Source organism: Crocodylus siamensis, chromosome 2 (assembly GCF_052110815.1).
Source record: "Crocodylus siamensis isolate JL-2025a chromosome 2, ASM5211081v1, whole genome shotgun sequence".
Taxonomy (NCBI): Eukaryota; Metazoa; Chordata; order Crocodylia; family Crocodylidae; genus Crocodylus; species Crocodylus siamensis.
The window spans coordinates 172,884,934-172,911,186 of record NC_143396.1 but is presented as its reverse complement, the minus strand read 5'-3'; the positions used below and the strand labels follow the sequence as shown (position 1 = coordinate 172,911,186).

The 26,253-nt window shown below is 49.5% G+C and overlaps 1 protein-coding gene across 2 annotated transcripts; it reads left to right on the top strand.

Annotated features, from left to right (window-relative positions):
• Positions 1-1,662: 1,662 nt before the first annotated feature.
• On the top strand, positions 1,663-25,128 carry SIGIRR (single Ig and TIR domain containing). 2 transcript variants are annotated; one of them, XM_090032332.1, is made up of 10 exons: positions 1,663-2,042; positions 8,381-8,710; positions 10,355-10,553; positions 12,669-12,799; positions 15,028-15,168; positions 17,965-18,108; positions 18,678-18,780; positions 19,611-19,761; positions 22,508-22,682; positions 24,071-25,128. In XM_090032332.1, exons 1-10 carry the CDS (start codon positions 1,934-1,936, stop codon positions 24,271-24,273), a joined length of 1,686 nt encoding a protein of 561 aa, XP_089888458.1. In that variant the 5' UTR covers positions 1,663-1,933; the 3' UTR covers positions 24,274-25,128. The 2 variants fall into 2 exon arrangements, with proteins under 2 accessions (XP_089888458.1, XP_089888459.1); XM_090032333.1 differs by lacking the exon at positions 8,381-8,710 and having other exon boundaries at positions 1,664-2,042.
• The last annotated feature ends 1,125 nt before the right edge of the window (positions 25,129-26,253 follow it).

Here is a 26,253-nt window from a genome sequence, read left to right as displayed (position 1 = left end):
GAACCCTGAGAAGTGTGATCTCAGTGGAGCATCAGTTGTGAAGTCCAATGAGAACATCTAAACATGTTAATACTACTGTTTTATCACAGCATGCAAGAAGAAGGGGTGATCATTTAAATCACTGTCCTTCAGTGATGGTGACCACTGTGTCTTACTGTTGATTCCATAGGAACAGATTTGGGCCCTTTGCAAAGAGCTCACAATCAAATGTGAGGTTGTGGGGAAAGTTCACAGATACTCTTATTTCTTCTAAACTCAGCCCTGGAAGGTTGCATACCTCCAGGATTGAGTTGCCATCATCCCAGTTTAACATATTTCTTAGGGGATGTTAACTGCTTTAGCAATGCTTTGTTAATAAGTATAGGTTGCTGGGTGCTTTCTTATCAGTTGTTCTAATTTACCCCAGAACTAGCTGCATTTCACTGCTGAGTGAGCAATCAGCATAGTTTGGGAATTGGTTTAAATTAGTAAATACCTTTAAATCATCAATGAAAACCAAGAGATCAGCACACTAGATTGGCTCTATAAAAATCTTGTACAGCTCCAGTTGTTCCTTTCCCACAGTATTTCTGCAATTAGCTGCAATGATATATGACAGGACGGGCCTGTTGACTTTGAATCCATGTGGCTGTCTTTGGGAAACTGGTCTGTTTTCTAGTTATAATCAGTCTGTAAAGGATGGGAACTCTGATCCAAAAGGATGATGAATGCCTGAACTCCCAGTGACTTCAGCTGGAGTTGTGGGTACTCAGTACTAGTCAGAATCAGGCACTTAAGTGCATGGGCAACTGGTGCCTCCTAATACTGGGGGGGGGGGCATCAGCAGGCAATAGCTGACTGGTGGGGAGGGAGGGGGTTTCCCAGCAGCCAATTGCTGATGGGGGGGGAGGAGGGAGGTGTCCCCCAGTGACCTGATCTCTCAGTGGGGGGCACAGCCAATCTCAGGGGGTGCACGTGAACCCACATGCACCCCCTACGCACCGCCAATGCTTAAATGCAAGCTTTGGCCCTACATGCAGGTTCAGTTGAAACAGTAATTCAGCAATACAGAAAGGGGGGAAACGGAGTGCATATGTGAATGGGAAAGTAAGCCCGTCGCTCACAAAAGCTTATGCGATGCATCTCTGATTTAGTTGGCCTACAAGGTGCAAATCTGCCCTGCTTTCTGCAAAACCTCCAAGCCTCTGTTTTAGGCTTAGAAGAAAGGCTTAGTACAGGTGTACAGTTTTAGTCTTGTCTAATGGTTCTGCTTGCTGCTGCTTCATTGTAAAGCCAGGCTCCTTCTTGGGGGAGCTCTGTGTCTCCCCCAGGCTTGGAGCAGCTCTGTGTTTCCTCCGTGGCAACAGCTTAAGGCCTGCGAGTGCTGGTAGATGGCGTAAGTCCAGGGTGACAGGATCAGCCCCATGAGGCAGCTGTTCCCACAGTGACAGGGAGCTCTTGTGCAACCTGCCGCAGCGCCTCTCACGGCACATTCCTTGTCAGGCTTTTTTTTTTCCCTCCTGCCAACAGGTTGGGTGGGTTTAGGACTTTTTTTTTTTTAATTATTTCTTCAGTGTGGGCTGGTTTCCTTTTCCCTGCAGCGCTCAGGTGGAAAGGGAGGTGGAGCCACAGGAGCAGGTGGGAGGGGACGGGCTCTCCCCAGTGCCAGCCTGGAGGCTTGTGATTGGGGCTGGAGAGTGGAACAAACCCTGCGAGCACAAAACCAAGGGCATGGGTGGAACAATGAAATGAAATGACTTAACTGGCAGCGCCAGGCCACAACAGGCCAGTCACATGAGCAAGGTGGCTGGCAGGAAGTGCACAGCGGGGACAGATGCACGGTCCCACTGGGACGGGAGGCCTGAGCCTGAAGCTGGAAGGGGGAGCTGGGGCCAGTAATTCTCATCCCCTGTGCTTCCCTTCGCTGCACTGTGTGGCACACGAATGAGTCGCAATGGAGGCGAGCCTGGCCTCCGCGCTGGCTGTCACGGCCGTGCTGTGGGCTCTGGGCCTTCCCCAAGTTGCTGCTGGGAGCAAGCCTGAATGGACAGCAGCTCCGGCAGGTGAGGGGTAAGGGGAAATGACTCTGGGTTGGGTGGGAAAGGGAGATTCCCTGTCTCTCTCCGAAAGGAGCAGGCAGGTTGATCCACAGGCTTTTCTCCTTTCCTCTTTCCCAGATCAGTGACCCTCCAGATTCCCCGCTCCCCGCTCCCCAGTCCCGGCCCTTCTGTTTCCCTCTAACTCTGAGGGTCTGCCTCCATCCTCAGTCTCCGCTGCTTAGCCCCCAGGCTCTTCTCCTGCAAGCTTCTCTCTCGCCAGTCTCTTTTGTCTCGTCTTCAGGGTCCTATTCTATGTCCAGGCCCTGCTGTGGCATCCCTTCCACCCTGGTTCCTCACTGTTTGAGCCTGGGGGGTAAATCTCTGCTCAATACTGTCAGCCTCTGTTGCTCCCCTGACCCACAGCCACCCCCATCTGTCCCTACTTCTCAAGTTGGGCCTCGAGAAGTCCTGTGCTGACTCTGTCCCAGACTCCTTGCTTCCCAGCTCTCTGGTGTTTGGCTCCAAGTTAAAGCTTGCCAGGGCAGCACATGGCACCATCTTCCTGAGTTTTGGCAGCACCACAACAACTGCATAAGTACAGCCCAATGACATGCTGCTTTACCATAGCCTACCATGGTCATCTGGCCCCTGAGATGGCCAAGAGCAAAGCAGAGACTAAGATATAACCCTAAGGCAGTGATTCCCAGCCAGGGTACCATGACACCCCAGGGTGCCTTCAGAGCCTTTAAAGAGCACTGTGGGGTGCCACACAACACTAGCCCTGTTCAGCGCGCAAACATGCTTCACAAGATAAACCCAGAGATTTCAAATAGGAATTCATGGTGTCTGACCTGCTGTGGTCTTTCAGAGTGCTTTGCAACAGAAGAACTGCCGTATTCTTTTTCTGTAGTAAAAAAATGAGTGAAAACTAAGAGCTGGCATTTTCCAAGGGTGCCTTAAATCAACCGAGTTGAGAACCACTGCCGGAGGGAATACACAGAGATTCCCTGGCCTGCCTTGACCACTATGTGAGCGGGCAGCAGCTATGAAATTCCCTTGCATGTCTCCCAGGCTACCCCAAGCCCCCCAAGCTCAGGCCTTTCATGTCTACCTAGGAGCAGGTCATAGTATAAAAACCAATGCACGTGTGTCCTAGCTACAGATAAATTGCAGCCTTGCCATCCACAGTTGGGAAATCAACTGGGTTTTGTAGGTTGCTATGAAGTGATATGATATGACTTCCTCCAAGATTTTGCCTGTTAGCTTGTTTGACAGGCCAGATGAGTGGTGCCAGATCTGTCTGTAGGCTGGATCTGGTCCTTGGCCCAGTCTGGCATGTGGTACTGGCCTGGTAGGGGGTCAACCCACGCACATGAGAATGGCTTGTCTAGGGGGCCCATTCTGGCATGGCTGCATCAGGTCCTGGCCAGGCCATTCTTGCACAGCTTCATGGGCCTCAACTTGACCCAGCTGCATGGGAATGAGGCCCAAAACTCCTATGTGAGGCTGGCCTGGCTGGGGTTGATCTGGCCTGGCCAGGGCCAATCCAGCCTTGTGGGACTTGAAAATTTAGTAGTGGGGGAGTGATGGCAGTGTTATTTGCCACCATTTCCCCACTACCACATTTCTGGACTTGCAGGGAGACCCACAGGCTGGATTACATGGCTCTGCTGGTCAGATTTGGCCTGTGGGTTGGGGGTTGAGCACTCCTGGCCTTGTTCATTCCTTATCAATAGTGAACAGTGCAGAGAAGCAGCTCTGCCTCTTGTTAGCCTAGGGTCACAAATTGCCCTTTGGTACACATCCTGGATGACAAACACAGCCTCTCCGAAAAGTGAAAGCAGAAGCTACTACACAGGGGAGGGAGCGTGAAGATATCAGAGGGGGCAGCATCTGTCAGAGATTGGAGTACTGTATGTTGTTCAAGGGAAGCAGTGCTTGCTCTTTAACCCATCTGCTGCCTGTGACCAGGGCTACAGAGTTAGGGCTATGAGGTTGGTGGGAATTAGCAGAAGGATGTGAGCAAGCAGAAATTGCCCACCCACCTCCTCAAATGCTCTGCATTTTGGCCTTTCTGCCATCTTTACTATGTGCCCACTGAGGGCCAGAAACGAGATGGTTCCAGCTGTGGTGGGCTCTCCCTGGGGTTGGCATACAGGGAGAGGACCTCCCTGGCCAAGGCCAAACACTCTTATACTGCTCCTTAGAAAGTTTCCAAACTCACAGAAGAGGGTGCATGTTTCCTCAACTTCCACTTTCTCACTTAGGGTCATCAGTCTCTTCCAGTTACTTAACTTCCTACTGGACATAACCGCACTGAACCCAAACCTTCTCACCTGTTTGGAAAAAGGGTCTTGCCCTCTTCTCAGATTTACTTTGCATACCCTGCACATGTCCCTAGCGGCAGCTTGTGTACCTCCCACCCACCGCACCTTGCCCTTTCTTCTGCATATTCATAGATTCATAGATGTTAGGGTCAGAAGGGACCTCAGTAGGTCACTGAGTCTGACCCCCTGCCCTGTTCAGGAAAGAGCGCTGGGGTCAGACGATCCCTGCTAGGTGCATGTCTGGTCTCCTCTTGAAGACCCTCAAAGTACGGGGGTCTAATATAACCTGTTATGCTCCTGTTGAGAACTCTCCCTCCTGTTTTATGTCTGTCCCAAAGTCCCTTTTCCCCAGTCACATGGGGAAGCATGAAAGGGGACAGAGCGATGACAGCTGCTGTTCAAGCCATAGGAGAAGCTCCAGGCCTTGACCCCATGCAATAGAGTGGCTTTGCTGCTCTTCTCAGGAATTGAGGACCTGTTTCTTCAGGGATCAGCTTGCCCGAGGGGCTTGCATGCCTAGCCCCAGCACAGTGCTGGGAGGCCCTTTTTGTCATGGAGCCCTCAGCCCATGCTGGTAGAGCTGGGCTCAGGGAAGCCAGATAAGGCCCCTCTCTCTGCCCCTCCTGGACAAGCAGGACCTGTTTGTGATGGTACCAGCACTGGGAAAAACACTGACAAGGTCAAAACAAGGCATTTGTTGATGCAACACTTTTGTTGGAGGCTTTTTTGCATTTGGAAGGCTCTTCAAGCTCAGCCTGCCCCACCCCATACACACTGCTGTAATCTGTTCACCGACTATTTTGGACTCTGTCCTTGCTTGCATTGACTCAACTGATGATACATTGAGAGGCTTTAGGATTTCTCTTGCCCATGTCTGGTGCTGCTCACAAGAGTCAAAATGGCAACTTCAGCAGAGCAGGGTTGATTTACACTAGCCAAGCCTGTGACCAACAAGTCACCTCTTTGTCAACAGTACCCTCACACAGCGTACATCAGTGCACACCTTCTTGCACTGAAGCCCAGCAGGCCCCAAGTCCCTGCTCTTGACGTTCAGGCTGCACAAACTTTCCTGAGCTACTCAGCACCCGGGGCAAAAAGGACTAGTTACTATAAATAAATTGCACCACTATTTAATTAAACACTGTAATCAACCAGTCAGCGCTGGAGGCAGTTGCCTTGTTCTGCAGTGCTGCTGAGGACACAGGAACTCTGCAGGAGAGTCTGCCAGCTTGTCAGAAAGGATACAGTGCCCTCAAGAAGCATGTGCCCTCAACAGTCCTCCCCCCATGGGCTCTTGTTGCAGGGGTGATGCCCTGTGGCTTTAGCAAAGAGGAACAGGAGGATCTGTGCTCAGCCGCTGTTGCACAGCAGTACGTGCAGGGCAGGTGACAGTGGCTGGTTTCAATACCATGCTCCCTCCTCGCAGGTCAGCAGTATGGGACCCATCAGTACACTAAGGAGGGCAGCAGGAGGAATCCAGCTGTGGTGTGAGGAGGTCAGCTGAACAAAGATGCATCCCACCTCCTCTCTACCGCCCAGCACTGACTTTTTTTTTTAAGGAAATGTTTTGTGTTCCAAGTCACATCAGCCAAATCAAGTCCAAATCCACGAGTCAGATCACAAGCATAAGTGGCCCTACAACAGGCAAACCCCCACCAGGGGCTTCAGATATTTCCAAAGTGTTTTGGCAGGCATCCAACGTGCAGGCCTATGCCGGGAGGCCTGAGGTTCAGATGCCTCCATGTTTCGCCTGCCTGCAGGCATATGGCCACAGGAGCAGGACAACTGTTCTTCTGGCATGGTTTAGTACCTGCCAAGGTGTTGGGGATTAAAGTCCATTTTATGGAAATGGGAGGCTCCTCCCTAGCTTGTACCTCCCTGAGCTGATGGGAAGACATGGGCAAGGAGCATATGGCCCTGTCAGGGCATTTTCACTTTCCAAAGGGTGTAGTTAAAGCCTGGAGGCACAGTAAGCTGAGAGCACAGCTCTCTTCTAACCAGGGCAGGGAGCAGCTCTGCTTAACATAACAAAGAGGCTGGAAGAGCTGGTTGGAGTGGGAAGACAAAGGCAACTAAATACATTTAGCTGGGCCAAGAGAAGACTTATGGTGTAACCATAAGTCCCAGTCTAGGAGCAGCTGGGGCCAAAGAGGTTACACAGTCTTCGGTCTGGGTAAATAGCATTAAGGGGGGGAAACTGAGATGAGGAACAGTTAGGCTGAAGAGCAGTGTTGATGTCCTGCCACCAAAATCCATTTGAGCCCCATTGTTTGAAGCCTTTAAAAGTGTCTTGGCCAGGACTCCAGAGAAGATAAAAGTGCCCACTTGTCTTCCTCGGAGGAAGAGCTCAGCAAGGCTTTTCCTCCCCACTCCATATGTTTCTGAGGATGGTCAGGGGACCCCAAAAGCTTGAAAATCCATAGGAGTGCTGCAGACCTTCACTGAGGTACAAGAAATGAGGTACATGGGCAGGAAGCCCATGGAGAGAAGAAACTCCCTGCCATGCATTCAGTGACCGTGTGGCTGGATCCCACTTAAGCATGGGGGACGAGGGAAAGACAGCCTTGCCCGGTGCTGCAGCTCAATCTACCCCCTGGGGTAGGCTGGCTGTGTGTGCTCTGAGCAGGCAGAAATCCCAAGCAGTGACACGTCCTTCTCCTGTGGGCAGTACCTGAAGCCTGGCTTCAGAGTGTTTGCTCAGCAAGCAAAACCAGCATGTTCACATACCAGCAGGGCCCCAGTCCTGCTCCAACCAGGACCATGCTCTGGATATTTAAATAGAGCAGGGTGGGGGTTTTACTGCTAATGGAGATAAGGGAGAGTTTAAAGCCAAGGTCAAATGGAAGAGGAAGGTCTGACAAGGCTCCCATAGCACAGACTTCGCTGGGATTAGGGAGGGCATTTACACAATTATACTTACACTGATGAATTAACTTCCCATGTCATTGGGAAATCAGGTAATCTAGGACAAAAGCCATTTCACTCCCAGAGCCTGCCCTTGCCTGCCAGCTCCTTGTTTCACCCTCCTGACTCTGCTCAGTATCCTAGCAAGTGAAGGTTTGTCCTCTGCCCATGGGGTGCAGTGCAGTGAAGATGTCAGCCACATCTTCACACAGTGAAGATGTTCCACACATGAATTGAGGTACTATGTGGAGCCAGAGATATATGTTTCAACCTCTGCTCTACTACAGACTGTGGGCAAGTCTTTAATCTCTGGCTCTCAGTTCCTATTGTATTCTGTCCGTGATCACAGGGGCTAACCTGTTGCTGGATGAGCAAAGCATATGCATAGGTCCTGTGCCACTAAGCATACATGCATGCCATAATATTTTGGTCAAATTTAATTTATTAAATCAATGTAGTACATGTTTCAGGGTGTATGGTTTTGCTCACGGGGATGCTCTACTCTCAAAGTAATATGTTTTTAAGTGGCACAGCCTTGTTATGGATCTGGGGAAGGGTCATAACATTCTCTGGGGAGGGTAAGGTCTCTGTTTGCATCTAGGATGAAAAAGATAGTTTTGTTCAGTTTGATTTTACAGTTTGTGCAACTACCTTTGAACTGCCACCGTAATCACGTTGCCACATAATCCTCTCACAGGAAGTAATAAAATAAGGCAACACAGGTAAAGCAGGAGACATATGCTACTCCCCTACCTCCCCTTCAGGAAGGCTAATTATTGTACAGCATAAGTGACTAGTGCAGAGAGGGGCAGGTATATAAAATAAAGATAATCTCATTCTCAGTTTCATAGAATGGATATAACAATACTTTGTCTCATCTATTTCAAACATGAGTTACTTAAACCAGGGTCTGTCCCTTACCACATGCACATGCAGTGCCTAGCACAGCTGGGTTTTGGGGTCTGGAGGCTGTCTTAATACAAGTCACTTATTTTGGCTGGTTCAGGTGGCACAGCAGTCTCAGATGTGTTCTTGCCACAGGGAGCATTAGTCAGACCCCACCCTGTGTGTGGTGTACACAAGCTGGTAAAAGAGACCAAATTGAAAAGCTGTTTTAATTTATTCCATCAGTCCCTGATCTCTCCTGCTTGGACTCCAGCCGCATCTATGATCACCACATGTGGAGCCAGCAGCCACCTGTTAATCATTTGTTCTGCCCACTGGACAAGTCGAGCCTCCAGCTCCTTCAGTCCATCCAGGACTTTAGCCTCCAATGGAGCAAAGACTGCCACCCGCTGAACCTCAGCGCACAGGGCCACCTACACAGCACGCAACACACCAATGGGACAGCCTACCTCACCTTCCTGCACCCGCAGGCCAGCGATGCTGGGAACTACACCTGCACGCTGTACCTAGGTGGCCAGAGAAACGCCTCCTTCACTACCAGACTGACCATGACAGGTAGGGGGGAGGGAAGATGGTGAGGGGGACAACTTGCATGCAGGCTGATGCCATCCTTGGAGTTAAACCAGGGGCGGGCAATTATTTCGGGTGGAGGGCTGCTTACTGAGTTTTGGCAAGCCATTGGGGGCCGCATGACAGGCAGCCAGGGGCAGATAAATATTAATTTTCTAAATTTTTTAGGGGCTCCGCAAGCCAGATAGAATGGCCTGGCAGGCTGCATTTTGCCCACCCCTGAGTTAAACCCTGCAGCTTCCTGCTGCACAACCCAGGAAGTAGCACTGGTGAGCTCTGGGGGGGTGCTTATCTGCCCTGCCCAGCCCAGTGCAGCCCAGCGCAGCCCAGCCCAGCCCAGCCCAGCCCAGCCCAGCTCAGGCTTGGTAGATATACACACAGATAGCATTCACAGATATGCACACAGATATCATGCAGTGCTCCTCTGACCCAGAGCTGGCACGCTTGCCTGAGCACAGGAGGGGAAGTTATGGGGGCATGTGAACTGCTCTAAGCAGTGTTGCTTTGAGGGAAAAGGCCTAAAAACTAGATTTGCATTCTCCCCACAGCCAAATTCCATTTGTTTTATCTGCACAGAGAGTTTTAAAAGTATACAAAAATTCCAGCTGGGCCCCAAATAAAAAATGTTGTGTGGGACACACTCAGAGGCAGATACAGAAACACACCCAGAGGGTCACTTCACAGAGAAAAACACAAAGACCAGTCTCAGGAGCTGCACTTTGACACCATGTAATAGTTACTGGGCTGCAAAAGGGGAGAAAGACAGATCCCAGTGGGAACAGAGAGGAGAGATTCAGGAGAGATCTGGAAAAATCCAAGGTGGCATTTCCAGATAAAGCATAATGTAAAGAAGGCTCTGGACAAGGCAGTGACCCCAGTTGAAGTCAAGTAAATACTGGGTTTAGCATGGAAAGGAGGCTGGCATTTAGAGGACAAAAAGGACCTGCTGTGAGGAGATGGGCATTTGAACAGCAGGCAGCGCTAAGGCTTTTCCTCTCTGCAAGAGCAAGCACCTCTTAAGTCTCCCTTCCCCAGCCCCCATCTGTGTTTAGTCATTCATGCTGGTGGAAAAACAGAAAATGTGGGTGAAAAATGTCATTGAAAAATACTTGCTGTTGTTCATTGAAATTGAACACGCTGCTACTACTGAACACGCTAGCTCTATGCACACCCCTTAGTTGTCAGCAGGGAACGAAGCCAGGACCTAGAGCATAAGGAGCCCAAATCCCAATCCTTGAGCTACTGGAGGAATTTAGTTATCTGCTAAACAAATTCAAGGTTCCCTGTCATTGGTGACCAGCCACCCGCCACATCACAGACTGTACGGAGAGGGAATTTCGCATGTCTGTCTTTTATTTGACTCAGTAGCTGAACAGCTTGTACTTTAGGCATGCTGGGTTGACTGAGTTTAGAGTGCTGTTGTATGCACAGAGGACACGTGTTTTTCTCCATTGTAAATGAAAGAATTTAATCTTAGGGAGTGTCTATGCAGGGTAATTACACCAGACTAGTTATGCTGCTAGATTTCTCTGTGCATATGCCCAAGAGAAAGGATCCTCCCACAGATTTTTAAATTGGTAGTGTCCCTTTAAAAAGCCTGTCTCTCAGCCTTTCCTTGCCTTCCAACAGACCTTTGCACTGTGCCACCTGAAGTCCTTTCCCCATCCAGCAGTCAGACTTTGGAGCCTACTTTAGGGAGCCAGATAACACTGAATTGCACGGTACGCCTGCCCTTTGATGAACACTGCAACCCCATCTTGAGCTGGATGAAGGATGGCCATTGGTTAGGCAACGAGAGCAGCCAGTACACCCTCGAGGAGAAAACCTGGTAAGGAGGTTGACCTATAAGCCTATAAAACGGGGGCCTGGGAGAGGCTGCTGACAGCCAGTGCTGGGAGGGGCTAATTGCTCCAGTCATTGAGCAAATGCCATGAACTGGACAGCTGAGGCAATGCAAAACAGAGCTGGTTGCAGGGGGTGCACTGGACTCACCTTCCGCTAGCACCCATCTCCAGTGAACTGTACCCCAAATCCCAGTGCTTTGTCTTGTTAATGAAAACCTCAGTATGAATCACGGACCCATTGGCCAGTGCTCTGACCTCCAGCAAAACAGCCTCCCAACCAAGTGCTCCCCCACCTCTGATTCAAGCCCTAAACACAGATTAGGGTCTGCTGATTTATCTCAAGCCTTGTCTGTGGCACCTTTATTCTTCCAGGTTCAGACACAACTGTTGCAGGGCACTTCATTGCCAGCCTAAATCACACCATGGTATTCTAGCCAGAGGCCCCTCACAGCCAACCCAGTGCACCTCTCGCTTAAGCCAAGTTACCCTTGTTACTACAGCCCCAGCTATACACTGGCTCCGAGCATGCTGGAGTCCTGGCTTACAGTTCCCAGCTTCTGTTTCTTGAAGAGAAACAGAACAGTGTTGATTTTTTTCCAGGGGACTTTGTACTTGTAAATGAGTGGACTGTGATCAAGCATCTGTTCATTTGTGACACAGACAGGATCTGAACTCATATCTCTGGAATAAAAGCACAGCTATATTGACATACGTGTCCCCTTTCCCTCAGGTAGTACTTCTGATCTGAACAGAGGAGATCAATACAGACTTGAATGAACAATGAAGCCCAGCATGAGCAACAATATGCATGTAGGCCAGCTGGTGGTTTCTGTACATTTCTCAGTGCGCCAGCACAAGACTCCCTGTTGCACATAGCTAGAAGTTGAAACTCACTGGCTTTGAGAACAACATCAACAACACCAGCATAAAGCCAGAGTGTCTTAATGTGCATGAGTTACAGCATGTTAAACCTCCATGAGGATTAATGGGCAGTTATCTAACACTGCTTCAGTATGAACAGGACCACCTGTGTCAGGGATTAACACACTTTTGTGTTTGTGCACTGACTTCACATTTTCAGGCAACTTGGTTTAGCTTTCCTAGGTGCTGCCACATTCACAGGCCTTGAGATCAGAGGAGTTTCCCCACAGAGACTCCAGAGTTGCTAGGAGCTCCCATACTTTGAGACATCTGCTAGCTATCTTTTCTGTGCACCCACAGGGAAATGCAGGGTTCAGCAGGTCCCGACAAGTCTCCCTTTCCTAGAGAGGGTTAACGTAAGCTTCAAGGTTTTCACCTGTCAGACAGCATTTATCTACCAAAGCATGTTCTCTCCCCCAGAGGGGCTGTACTGGTTTGTGAAAGCAAAAGACCCCACGCTAGAACTGAGAACAGGGGCTGCCTCTATACTGCAGCCAAATGTATTATGTCATTGCCAGCAAGAGGTCCAGGTGGGAAGGGTGTTATGGTGGCTGAATGGGTGAAAAGCAGAGCTGGCTGCTTAATTCTGCTTATACAAGACATGTGAAATTCTCCCTAACAGCTGCCATTGTAAAATAATTGCTCTTGTGCATGTGTTTAAGCACATTGATCCATTTCCCTGGCTGGCTGCACAATGGGGAAATCAGCAAAGCAAACCTGGCCAGTCAATGACATTCAACAAAAGTTCATCTCTTAAATGTAGGTCAAGGAGTCTGCAGTTAGGGCCCTGCTTTTGCAAATCTTGGTCTTTGTCTTTAAGCACAAGGAAATTCCCAGATAAGGTGGAAGCTGCCCTCTCATTTGTGGTGCAAAGGACAAAAGCCAAGAAAAGGCTGATGCTAGGGGAGAGGCAGCAAACTGATACCAGAAGCCTGGCAGATGGGAGAGGTGGAAACTTGTGTTATTCCATCTTGGCCCTCTTACTTTCCCAGGTTGAAAAGTTCCTTGAAGTAGCACGGGACAACAAGCTAGAGCTCCTCTGGGCCATATTTAAGATTAACTCTATCCAGAAGTGCCTTCTTGTATTTCTCTGCCTCCTAGTTGACGTCTACTTCCATTTCCCTCCAGAAGATGTTCAGCATAGCTCTATGCTAACCCAAGGCACTTCTGTCCTTCAGGCACAGTGATAATGCATCAGAGATGTTCATGTCCAGCCTCCTGTTGGTGAATCTGACAAGTGTTGAGAACTATGGTGTGTTTGCCTGCCTGACTAGGAACATCACAGCCACATTTACACTGCAGAGATCAGGTAGTAACTCTTTGAGCTTTTACCCCATATTGGTAATGATGTAGAAAAGGGCTGTAGCAGTTGAGTACGGGGGGTTCTGCCAGGCAGAAGCAGAGTCCTTTGGGCATTTCCAAGTTGTGTTGGGAATTATATGCCTGCCCTGGTAACACTTTTGCCATATCCCGCTCTGATATTTACGGCTGTGGACAGAGTCATGTTCTGGACCACATGGGATGCAAACTTCCTTTGACTACCTATTGACTCCAGAAAGAGGTTTGGACTCCAAACACACAGATCAGAGTCCACAAGGCCACAGTTCTGCTGTGTTCAGACTAGAATTGTCTGACAAGAAAGAGAGAGCATGGCATTTCAGTGGTGATAAAGCCACTGGTCCATGAACAGCATACTTGTACAGAGAGACATCCCTCATCCCAGCACTGATTACATGACTAGAGTATGATGAATGGTTAGCAGCAAGACTTTCAAATAATGGGGAGGCTTTATCTACACACTCCCAAGCTCTGTCCAGTGAACAAGAGGGATGCAGATTTCTGGAGCACTGTGTTCTTGTCTGTGTCATAATTAGCAGCAGAATCAGCCTAAGCAGGGGGAATGGTTCAAACAGGACATGGAGACGTAGGTCCAAGTTTGTATGATACAGAACAGTCAGGTTCTGATCCTGGCCTGTAATGCAGTGTGAGTGTTTAACCCTTTTGGTCACTTCCTGGAGTAACTTCTCGTCTTGCTGCTGAAATTTCTCAGAGCTGTCTTGAAAGTAAACCCTTCACACCACTATTCAATAGCAGGAACAGCAAAGGGTCCCCTGTTAAAAAGAAAGTGTTCTTTAAATAGGATGATAGAAAGTTGCCACAGGATGGCACCATAACCTAAGAGGAGGGAAACCATGCTTTTTCCAGAAAAACTCCTCACCCAATTCAAGACTTCTTTGTTTAGAACAGCAGTGAAAGAACTGATGATGATGGACCTCTGGATCCAGCCCAGCTGAAGGGTCTCTTCAGATTAGTATAAGGAGGGAGAGGAAGAGAAAGAAAGAGCTCACCCACACACGAGAAGGGATAGATGAACCCTGTTCTGCAATAGGGAGATTGCTGATGAGAGATTACTGATGAGATTATGGCTAGATATAGGGACCTCCTAGGTTCATGATTTCATCACAAAATGCGAGGGGTCCTGTGTATCTTGGCACCTGGATCAAATGATCTATGTGCAAACCCCCTGCTCTGTTTTTTCCTGTTCTCTCAGTGGACAATTTGTTGGGCCCTAGAGATGCACCCTAACCTCAGTGTGGAGATGCGCTGCTCTCCTATCATTCACCAGGAAGGCACAAAGCTCTGTCCTGGTCTGTTAATGAAAAACTTCATGCACCTACATCCTAAAGGGGCTTACTCAGGGGGAGATTTCTAAATAGTGGAGAAGGAGCAGAAAGAGGACCCACCAACCTAATGGTGCCTAATGTTAGGGCACTTGCTCACTGAGTGTGAGACCCAGCTTCTAGGCTCTCTCATCCAGAAAGTGTTAGAATCTGCATTTCCCACTTTTCAGCAAAATGCCCTAAAGTAAAAACCAGACCATGAGCTCAGCAGGGCCAAGAGCACCTTCCACACCTCATGTTGAAGCTGTCCACTGGACAGCCAACAGGAGAAGTCATGGATCCAGAAGAAGAGCATAACAATTGGGATTGGGGCACTGCAGCCCAGTGCAAATGGCACTAGTCTGAGGGGGAAGGTTCTGGCTCCTGCTCCTAAAGTGGTTTCTGCATTGGATGAAACATATTGGGAGCAGGGGCTCAGACCCAGGCTAGCCTCTTCACTGAGCACAGTTGCACTCCCTCTTGAATAGTGACATTCCCCATGGTGAACTGGGAATCACCACAGAGTATAAGTGAAGGTAGAGTCTCAGGATGGCCTCACAGAGCCATGATCAGAAGGCCCAACATGGAGAGGAGAAAGCTAGACAGCTGAATGGCTGTGGTACAGGAGGGTGGATTAAGGTTGTATTTAGTGACTTAGATGCTGAGAGCTGGGTAAATGCCCCTTGTAGGCGGATTTGTACTTGGCCCTAGGTCTTAGCTAAAAGCTCTAAGGCCAGTAACCCCACTCAAGGTTTGCCTCAAGCAATAACACCCACCGCTGCCTGCTTGGATACAAACTAAACCTCTCACTTAAAGCAGCACCACGTTTGGTTGCAACTGCTAACTGTACTGAAAATGCCATTTCTGATGATTGCAGAGGCTGCTGGGCATGTAGGGGCAGTGCTGGCAGCCCTGGCAGTCCTGGCTCTACTGCTGTTTGTGGCCGTGATCTACGTGAAGTGCCGCTTGAACACGCTGCTCTGGTACAGGAACCACTATGGAGAGCTAGAGCTCAATGGTAGGTGCTTAGGGCTTGGTCCGGTCTGGTCATGCCAGGATGGTTTGCACTTTGGCGGTGGGAGAGAGGGTGCATTGGAAAGTCTCAGGGATCCAGACACTCTGGGCTTCTGTTGCTTCTCCTAAAGCTTCAAGGAGAGTGATTGGAAAATAGATGTTTCATGGCATTATGCTGGATCCAAGTGGTCTTTCTGCCTTGCTGTACTGACAGGGTGGCACCCACCCAAGGAGCCAGCCTGCATCCTCTCAGCATGCCCCTGGGCTACATGATTCTGTAAAGCCAAGCCACTTTTAATGATCCCTAATACATCTAGATTGCGACTCATTGGTCCACCGTTAGAATCTTTCTTCTTTTGGTTTAAGAGCTCTCTCTAGCATTTTAGTACAAAGTGAAGAGATGCTACCATCTATGCCAGTGGTTCTTAATCTTTTTAGACTCAGGGCACCCCTTATTATACCCCAGACTCCCATCAAAAAACACCAGCTCTTATCTTTCACTGATTTTTTGATTATAGGAAAATGACTGAACAATTCTTCTGTTGAAAAGAACTCAGACTAGAAGAGGTCAAAATATTTTTGCCACTATGGATTTCTATTTGAAATCTCTGGGTTTATCTTGTGAATTGTGTGTAGGTGTTTGCACACCTAATAGTGCTAATATTGCATGGCACCCTTAAGAGGATCTCATAACAGCCTGGTGGAGAATCTTGGTTCTACCTGAAGTTAGAATATTGTCTAGAGTTGTACTAAAAGCATTATTTTTCCCCACAAAGTCAAACCCATTACTTCAAAACCAAACCAATTGCTCTGAAATTTCTCACAACATCTCATCCCAGTTTAATTTCTGAAAAGCTTGGGGAAAAACTGCCTAGGGAGTTTTCTGAAACTGCACTCTTCCCTGGTATGTTGTTAAAAAACACGGTTACCATAACATGACATCTATCAGATGGCCATCATAGAGAACATTCTGGTTTTTTGCTACTCTGTCCTCTAGTGATACAAAACCCAACACCTTTATGTCCTCTATTTTTCTCTTCAAGGGAAAAATAGAGGACATAAAGGCATTAGGTTTCATATCAATAGAGGACAGAGGACAACCGGACTGTCCTCTGCGATGGTCACATCTACAATATATTTAAGACAATGTGTTAATGATCATGTATACCTAAAGGGATATAATGTTGTACAATTTATCATCATACTGAACCAGACATATGGGAGTTTCTTCACTACCATGAAAGCAACCCTTCCCATTTCCCTAACTTTCATGAGAGACACCTCCCATTGTGAGATCTTGTCTAAAACACGGTACACCAGTTTACTTCAAGCAATGCAGAACCTTGTGGATATACTTCAGTTTTAGGAGTTGCCATTTATAGTGTAGCTAAACCTGTTTCTGTTCATCTTGACAAACAAGAATGTCAACACCTCCTTTTGCTTGCAGGATACTTAATTGGCTTAGTCGCACCTTAAAAAGTTAAACCATAAATCAGGTTTTCCAGACTGTTGCAGAAGTGGAAATTGATAAGTGATTCTGTAGCAGAAGTTATTGCGCACAGTTAGGAATCCTAGTAACTCCACTCCACAAAGCCTCTAAATGCGGGAAAGCATGCAGATGCATAATGATAGCTACCTGCCAACCTTAACTCTGCTCCACAGTGCCACCAGAAACACAAAGACAACCTTTTCAGTCCATTGCTCAAATTCATTAGCATTTTATTAATCACTACAAAGATCCTTCAAGTTGCCTCCGAGTTTCTTGTTACTTTGGGGGTTTCGTGCAATGGGGCAGAGTGAAGGTTGTTTGGATCATCTTAACGACATACTTGTATTCTTTCCAATACTTTGGGATTCCTTGAAGCAGAAGCCTAAATTTTTAATTTCCAGGCTAAACATTTTTGCTTCAGGATTTTTCCCCCTGCCATATATGATGATTCAGATTCTAGAGAAATTATGGTCCTTTTTTTTAAATAGTTGGGAATAGCATCAGGACTGAAAGGGGTCTCCTAGGCTACAAAACTCACTCCCTGCAACAACGAGCAATCATTAGGAGTTAGATAGCTGCTTCTAATTTCCAATCCATTTTTCCATAGCCAGTTTGTACCTTTTTGACCTTCTGCCAGTGCTAAAAACCCTTCATCACCTTCCCTGACATCAATCCCAGGTATAAATATATTTTATCTCGTATTTCTCTGTATTTAGAAAATGTGAGTGTGGAGATGTTGAGAACTGATGAAGGCAAGTTCTTGGAACCCCTGCCAGCATCTCTGTAGGATTTGCATTTGTATGGCAGTAGCACCCACAACCTGCTAGGAGCTCTCCAAATGCCTCTGAAGATAGTCCCTTCCCCGAGCATCATACAAACCATGGCTGTGATCTACTACCACACTTCTGTGTGTACTTGGGCCAGTAGGGCACTTGGGCATATGACAAATAGACTCAGTTCCCATTCTGACCCTTCTCCTCTCTTAAGCAGAGGCTTGTCCACCTCTGGAATGCACTATTCCACCTGGATCTGGGGTTCAATTTTATTTAATCACAGGCAAGTTTTTTAGCACTGTTAGACATTGTGGATATAGAGCCTGCCATTTCTACCATTTATGCAAGTTAACACAGATGCCCTGCCACCAGGAGAGTCCAGCATAAGGGGTAAGGGTAGAGTCTCTCCCTGATCAGTAGCACAGAGGAAGACAGCTGGCTGTGGAGGCAAACCAAACTTCCTCATCTGTCATACAATGTGGTACATCTCTTTTGCCCATGCCTATTTTCCCCTTGATCTGCTGAGCACTTTTTACAGATGGGAAACTCTACGATGCCTACGTGTCCTACATGAACTCCTCAGATGACAGGAAGTTTGTGAACTTCATTGTGAAGCCACAGCTGGAAAACCGTTATGGCTACAAGCTCTTTCTAGATGATAAGACCATCCTGCCCAACTCAGGTGGGGGCTTCCTCCAGTACCACTTCCTGTCTCATCTCTGCCCTGGAGGGAATGAAGCTTCCCCTTCCAGAAAGTCACCTTTGGCCAAGGGTTGATGAGTTCTGGCTGGGAGTGCAAAGGTTCTCATTTACTGACGACACTGGGCTGCTCTCTGGGGCAATCCCTTCCTTTGCATTCAGGCTCCATGGAGCAGTTTTACTAATATGAAACCCGCTCAGGTGGAGATATCAGAGTAGTCTGTAGGTGGGGAAACCAATTACTGGAAGGATCAGTGCTTCCCCACAGAATGAAACTCAGAATTCCTGACACCTTTTTCCCTGCTATAACAGCTGGAAATATTGTCTTTAGCGCTGGTACTGTAACCCAAGAGGAGGGTGGGGAAAGGGCACTTTAAGAGGGACTGGGCTATGACTTCCATTACTTGATAGACTACCGTCCTCTCAATGGAGGGTTCTTGAACTGGGTTTGCATGCAAGGACAGCCTGTTTCCAAAGAAAGAGTCCCTTGCTGGCTCTGCTAATCCTTTGCCATGGCTACCGCTGAGCTGCTTCTCTGTCCCACTCCCACAGAGCCTTCGGCAGACCTGATCATGAATGTCAGTCGGTGCAGACGCCTCATTGTGGTTCTCTCCAACGCATACTTAGAGCAAGACTGGTGCAACAACAACTTCAGGTAACTGGCCGGCCACTGAACATGGCAACAGGCTGCTGCTTTGCTTCCTACTCACCGAGGTAATTCCCAGGAGATTGTCCAAGTGACCCACAGTTCTGCTGTGGCCTGGCAAACAGACCTCTTCCCTCCCACAGCTGCAGTCAGCGGCTTCTCCGTGGTACTGCCATGCCCTGAGAGCATGGGCTTGAGTCCCCCTGTGCCTAGAACTACAGAACCCCCTAGCACCAGGGAAGAACAACTTCAGGATAAATCCTGCTCAGTCTTGCAGAGCCTGGAGCGTACTCAGTGCAGGCAGAGCCTTCAGATAAAACCTAGCTGCCAAGTTCACATGCTAAACTTGCATGAAAACAGAATGACCCCACACCAGCCCCTCTCTAGTCCCTGCTCAGAACAATGGAACCCGAGAGCTTCTGAGTGAAACAATTGTTGTTTTCCTCCCATGCTAGAAGTGTATTTTCTTCTAGTCTTACCCTCCACAATAGCTGACTTTCCAAAAACGTTTGGTAGGCGGTGGCATGTGAAAGTTTGGTAAAATTACTGAAAGCTGCAACTTGACACATAAAGAAGTAGAGAACCTTAATTCCAGAGGTTTCTCCCTGCTCCCCATCCCCCACCTAGTACAGATAGGAGTCCTAACACCTTGCCTCAGTTCTTGTAGCTTCATCTCACAAAGAAGCCGAGTGCCAAGCCAATGCCCCTCAAAGTCCGTGGGAGTCTTTCCATTGCTCTGTTAGTTTAGGACTATGCAGCAATGAGGACCTGTAGCATTAGCTGAGCAGAAGCCATGCATGACACTACTAACCCCCTGGAACTGTTATCTCATTTTCCAGGGAAGGTCTGTGGAGACTAATGGAGCTGTCCCAGAGACCCATCTTCATAGTTTTTCAGACTCAGTACCGGGAGATAGTGCATCCAGCCATTAACCTGCTCAAGCAGCACAAGAAGGCTGTAACCCTGTTGCTCTGGCAGACTGGCTCAATGGTAAGCTGGGTGTGGGAGGTGGGGATGGAAAGATCCCAGCAGTGCTGCTTTGCACTGTGCTACAGAAGAGACTCTGGAAACAGCTCTTCTGGGAGGAGTGCGTGTCAGACTCTCAAGAAGCATTGAAGGGAAGCTATGCTTTGAGGGGAAGGGCCAAAGACTGCCTCTGCCCCACAGACTGGCTGCAACAGCACATACCAGAAGCAGCTTCATTACTGCAGGCTGAGAGAACAGAGTTAGATATGCTAAGTGAGGTCTTAAAGATATTCTTTAGATAGGCTAAGTGGGGTCTTAAAGATATCCTCCCTACTGTCCTTTTGGGACACTTCCCTGCACTGCCCTTATATGTTCTTCCTCAGGGCATCTACATTGCTGCCCTTGCCCTGCAGTGGGAAAGCCCCAATGAACTATCAATGTAGTGGCTACCAGGAGATGCTGAAGCCTCCCTTCTTGGAGGCAAGAGCCAACCCTAACCCTGGTGCAGTAAGAGAGAATATGAGGTCTCACACAGAGCTGGTCAAATCAGAAAATATCAGTTTGTTTGCAAGGAAGGCAAGCCTAGAGGTTCATGGAGCTGCAGCTTTAACTACTGATGCTGATGGCCATGAAGGGGCTCCAGAACCTGAGAGAAGGCAACAGGCAGCAGTCAAGCCAGGTCAGATCTCTGCAAAGAGATCATACCAACACAGAAAGAGAGGTTACAGGTACAGGATGTGAGCTCAGCTCCTACTGAGACTGGTGTGGGCAGCAAATAAGCATGTGTATGCCTGTGTGCATTTGCAGGGGGTGGGAATCACTGGCCTGGAAGTGACTTGCCCTGGGACCTTCAAGCCAGTGGCAGCCTGCACATACCATTAGCATTTCAGCTCCCTCCGACCAGCCATGGTCCTGTGTTTGTCCTACATACGTCAAGGATTACAATGGAGGCCAGAAGTTCAAGCCCCTGTTTTCATTATGTTCGCATGGATGCACTGGCTTCCCCATTTGGCTTTCACATGCACAGCAGAAGACAAGCTTCATGGTCTCATTCTATGACAAGAGCATGTGAAGAGCCATTGTTCCTGCTATTTGCTCCCCCACTTGAGGGACAGCAGCAGCTAATGTCTGCATGTGAAGGGGCATTGGCAGTACACCCTCTGTGCCATGAAGAGCCCAATAAAGATCCTATGCGGAGGCAAGGAAGAGGTGGCATTGTAGCCTTACACATTTTATATACTCCCCAAGAGCTCAGTGCAAGGGAGTCTCTCTAAGGGCAGGGTCAAAGTGCTCTATGCCTGTAAGGCTGATATGGTTTCTAATGGCCAGACTCACACCAGGCTCTTTCCTTCTTTATTGCTCATTACTGAAAGAGGGAAGGAATGTGATTTGCAGTCCTTAGAGAGGTCTTTCAACCCTGGTCTATACTACTGCAAGCACTCTAATGGCTAGTGGGATGGCACAGGTGTTGCCACAGGAGGGCACCATTCACGCTGCAAAATCTCTAATCCCAGCATTGACTCATGAGAGGGGGAAAAACCCAGTGTCTTGAATCCCAGGATTATGGGGCTGGTGGTTATAGGAACCAGGGCTTTTAGTGAAGACCCAGAGATTATGGAGACCCTGGTATACAGCTCTCCCCTGAACATCAGCTCCCACCAAAGGGTTGCATTTCAGAAGTGATTTTAGCTTGGAAAGCTGGACCTAAGCCTCATTCTGTTCACATAATGAAACTGTACCGATTCCCACAGCAATTTCTTCTTCAAACCCAAGCCCAGACCTGCTGTTCCCAGCCCCCGAAGCCTCAGCTGTGCTTCTTCAGAGTTCCCCACACAGGTTCTGCTGGTTCCCTGCTCAGGCGAGGTGCCATTGTCTGAGCAGGGGTCTTGCCCGAGTTTTGCTGCCAGGACTGCAGGTATGTGCAGGGACTTGTCCATGCTGGCTCCAGGGAGTCTTTCAGTCAAAGTGAAGCTACAAGGTTCTCCATAAGGGAGGAGAAGGCATTGCAAGTGCCAGAGTCCATGTCTAAAGCAGCAGAAGCCCTGCAGCCTGGCTGCCAGGGTCTGAAGTGCCCTGGAGTAGCTATAGCACAGCCTCAGGATGGTTTCTGGCACAGCCAGTGGATAACCCAGAGGTCTGCCTTGGTTAAGATGATATGAAACTCCTGCTGGAGAGACAGAAATAAACCACCATTACCGTGCTTCTCTTGGAGCCTGGGCATATGCAGGAGACCTTAGGGGAATGCGAGCAATCTGAAGGAGACAGAGGGAGACACCTGCCTCAGCAGATGGATCACAGGAGATAAAGTCATCTCTTTCCCCACCTCTGCCACTGATCTGCTGGACAGCCTTGGGCAAGCCTCTTTTCTTTGTGCCTTCACCTTGTGTGCTTAGGTTGCATGTTGCAGGGCATGCAGTTGTTCCTTGCAGCGCATTGGTACCGTGCAGCACGCAGTGGGGCTCTGAACTCTGCTGGAACCGCTCAACTGTACCAGAAGAAAAGACCCCTTCGCCCCAGTGAGTTTAGCTAAACTCCCTCTGCAGCCATAGGATTGTCATCTCCACAAACACCCCAGGAGACAGGCCTTCAGCACATGCTTCCCAAGTCACTCCCCGCCCCCCCCCCCCAAAAAAAGACGTCTCTCAACAAGTAGAGGTGTTGAAAGTTGTCCCCAGAGTGCCAGGGAGTGTGTGGGTGTTTCACAAGTTGGAGGGCAGTTTGAAGCCAAAAAACTCTGTTAATGAGACTGGTGTTCTCACCCCCCATACAGACCCCTTCTTCAGACTTCTGGAAGGAGCTATGTCTGGCCCTGCCACGGAAAGTTTCTTTCCAGCACGCCATGGGAGATCCTCAAACCCAGCTCCAGGAGGACAAGGACCCCATGCTGATTCTCCACAGCAGCTACCTGGAGCACCGAGGAGAACCCCATCCTGAGGGAGACCCAGGTATGTCCGACATCTTCCTTGGTTCTTGGGTGGCTCTGGGATTTTTTTCATTGGTGGTATCTTGTACTGGACTAACTGTTTAGTTAGAAAAGGTGCTGGACAAGCTTTCGGGCACTAAGTGCCCTTCCCCAGGAGGCTCACCACCCTCATCCTTGAGCAGCACTCAGCACAGGGTCATGCCAGAACATACAGGCTGGGCTGCTGGCATATATCCTACTGACACCTCGGGAACAAGGGCCGGTACAGCAGAGGCCAGCCCGCATCCTTTCTCAGGGACAGCTCCTGCTGCACCTCAGCCCTGTGTCAGAAATGAAAGGGTCCTCCAGTCTGGCCCAGATTAGAGGAAAAGATGTGAGGATGGGTCCCAGGAGAAGACATCTTGTAGAGGGAAGCTTTGCCTTCTGCCCCCTTCCTCGAAGCAGTGGTTTCAGGGCCCCTTCTCATGCCTCAGAGGCCGGGAAGCCTGAGTTGAGCCATACGTTTCAATTATTTGCTCAAATCATCTTCAAATAACTGCTCTAACAAAAGAAATTGAAGTGACCAGCTGTAGGCAGCCACTAACCCCACTTCCCATCCACCACACTGAATGTGTTGGCAAGTGCCTCCATTTCAGAGGAGCTGTGCTTCCCTTTTTAGGGGGAAAGCCCCACCGTTCAGGTCAGAGTAGTGGAGGCCCTGACCCATCCTCCACATTGCCTTAGAGCACAAGGGCAGCGAGGGAGCGGTGGGACTAGATCAGTGGTTGTTGGCACCTTCAGAACCAGGGCATTGCTAGTGGCTTTCCCCTAAGCCTCTGGAACAGCTGTGGCATGGTGTGGCATGGCGTGAGGGAGGTTTACAAGCAGCTGGTAATGGTGAGCCCAGTTTGGTTATCCTCATTGGTTTCATTGTCAGGAGGGAAGATGGGGTTGGCACAGCTTCTGTTGGCTGAGGTTACTGTACCGGGTGTTCGTTGCAGGCAAATTGTCAAGAATCAGGCCCCTAAACATGGTGAACATGCATTGCCTTTGGTCTGCTGACCTCCAGCACAAAGAATGACAGCATTTCCCTGTCTGGCCCAGTCCAGCTCTCCCACAGACTGCCAGGGCATCCTCAAGCTTTGAAGGGACAACAGCAAGTAGTGTGTTAGGATGCTGAGACCTGGATTCACGCCAACAGCTCTTTAGTGAGAAGAACAGGGCCTAACTTATTTTTGCCTGTTCTGACACTTGTGACTAGACAGGTTTTACCCTGGAATTATTTTGTGGTAGAAAACACCCTCTGGAGCCCACGTTCAGAACAGCCACTCTATCCCCCAGACCGTATCTCAGGGGCTTCCCTCGGAGCTAGCAATACCTGTAGCAATACCTCTCCCTCCCCATTAACCTGTACCACCTCCCTCCCCATAGGCCTGCGAGGGCCCATCTTCAGAGGCCCACCAACTCCTCGAGTGACCGACTCTGATGGACCAACAGCACTGGCAGGTGGCAGGATGGAAGAGGTGCAGTTGAACGAGGGCCAGAGAAATGAAATAGATGTCTCTGACCTGGGGTCTCGCAACTATGGGGCAAGGACTGACTTCTACTGCCTTGTGACAGAGGACGACCTCTGAAGGGAAAAAAGGCAGCAAGTGACTGTCGACGTGGTGTCCCCCTGAGAAACATGAGCCATTCAACCAAGTTTCTTTAACCCAAAAGCCTAGTATGGCCTTCAGCACTCTGATTCCTGCATGCTCCCTACAGGGAGTCAAGCCAGGGAGACAGCCTGGTTTTCACCAGAGCCTTGAACCCTTACGGCCCAGCATAGACTCTAGGTACCTGCCTATTAGAAATGGTTTGTCACCAAGGGGAGTTGTTGGGAGAAAAGAACTCAGCCTTTTGCCTGGAACTGTCTGATAGCCCTGGTGGAAAGGAAAGTATTCAGAGAAAGCTGGTGCCTCAGGCTTCAGCATGAGTTTAAGGATTTGCTAGCCCTGCTGAATGGGTTTTGCAGGAATGGATGCTGCTGAGATGCTGGGGTTTGGCATGATCAGTAGGATCTGTGATACAGTGTCTCATGACTGGTTTCAGCAAGCCACTGGAGCTTGTTGTATATGGTATGGGGACATGGCCACCACCCAGAAAGGCAATGGGCTTAGTTCTCTTAGTGGAGCCCTGGGCCATCGGCTGCAATGCCTGGGGAAGAGGCCAGGCAGCAGGGAACCGTGACTGAAGGAAGAAAACGGCGTGGCCTTACAGTAGCACCGTGGCCTGTCTACCTGACCCAGAGAGCTAATAACAGGTGCTTCCTGGTGGAGGGGCAGGACCAGGGGCGCACAGCTCTCTCCAGGAAGTGCTCCTGGCCTGCCTGCCTCACTCGCTGGCAAGTTGCCCAGCACGGTTGCTTGGGGTCTGCTAGCATCTCTCACCATTTCTGCCCATTTCATCATTCCAATTTCAGCAGTTCAAATAAACAGTTGTCATTTTAACTTGGTCTTGGCCTCCCCCTTCCCCACAGCACCCACTAGCAGCTCTGTGGTAAGATGCAGCCTGTGACCAAGTCCATCCTGCACATGACAAGACCTCATGGTAAAGAGCCCGGTTCCTGCCTCTTACTGCAGTACGAGGGAAGCGAGGTGCAGCTCTGGGGGAGCTGATCCTGAGCTAGTTCCTTGGCATGGCAGGAAACAAGATGGAGCCTTGGGTTCCTCCTGGCTGGAAGAGCAGGAACTGCAGGCCAAGGGTGCTGAGCACCTGCAGGCTGAGAGGGGTCACACAACTCTGATAGCAGCTTTCCCAGTGCTACCTTAATGCCAGCGCTCAGGATGGCAGTGCTCAGCTAACACAGCACCTCTGTCAGGTGGTGTCTGTCCGCTTACCCACACCAAGCTGCAGAAAGGGTGCCAGAAGGCAGTGCAGGCCAGATTTATGGTGTAGGAAACGCAGACTAAATGTTCATTTCCAGCGAGGGCTGTGGCATAAAAAGAGGTAGAGTGTCTGTGAGCTAGGGAAGGGCCGTCCCACTTCCTTCCAGTCTCCACGCCCTGTACAGGCAGCTGCTCCCACCCCTTTTGCCTCCCTCTGCCAGGTGGGCAGTCAGGCTCCCCATATCTACTCTGTGGGCAACTGGGCTTCCCCACTCTGCAACATGGGCAGGCAGAGCTCTTTTCCTGGCTGCATGTAGCATGGGCATGCTGACCCCCACCCCTTACAATGTGGGCAGCCAGGACCTCATCACTGCTGGTCATGCACAGTGCACAGGCAACACAGGTGCCTCCCCAGGCTCCCTCCCATTGCACCACCCCACCCCACCCCACCTCCAGGAGTGGGGACTGGAAGCAGAAGCCAAAGGAGATGGGAAGGCCAGACTGGCCACAGTGTGAGAGCACAGGGAAGAGTGGTGGCTGGGCAGGAGCCCCTGGAGTGCTTGTTAACCCCTCACAGGTTGCATGCAGCCTGTGGGCTGCCAGTTGGACAGCCCTGTGCTAGGGGATACCACATGGGTTATGGAAAGACTAAGCTAACTATGAGACTATGGGGGCAGAGAGGACTTCATTTTCCCCAAATATGCAGCTGGGGCTGGGAGGATGGAGCACAGCAAGGCGCATGACAAC

Bases quoted from the DNA above. Each gene is read 5' to 3' on its own strand.
- SIGIRR (XM_090032332.1), top strand. From the start codon at position 1,934: ATGGAGGCGAGCCTGGCCTCCGCGCTGGCTGTCACGGCCGTGCTGTGG. The intron at 2,043-8,380 runs GTGAGGGGTAAG...TTATTCCATCAG, and splicing joins ATGGACAGCAGCTCCGGCAG to TCCCTGATCTCTCCTGCTTG. The intron at 22,683-24,070 runs GTATGTCCGACA...CCCTCCCCATAG, and splicing joins CCATCCTGAGGGAGACCCAG to GCCTGCGAGGGCCCATCTTC.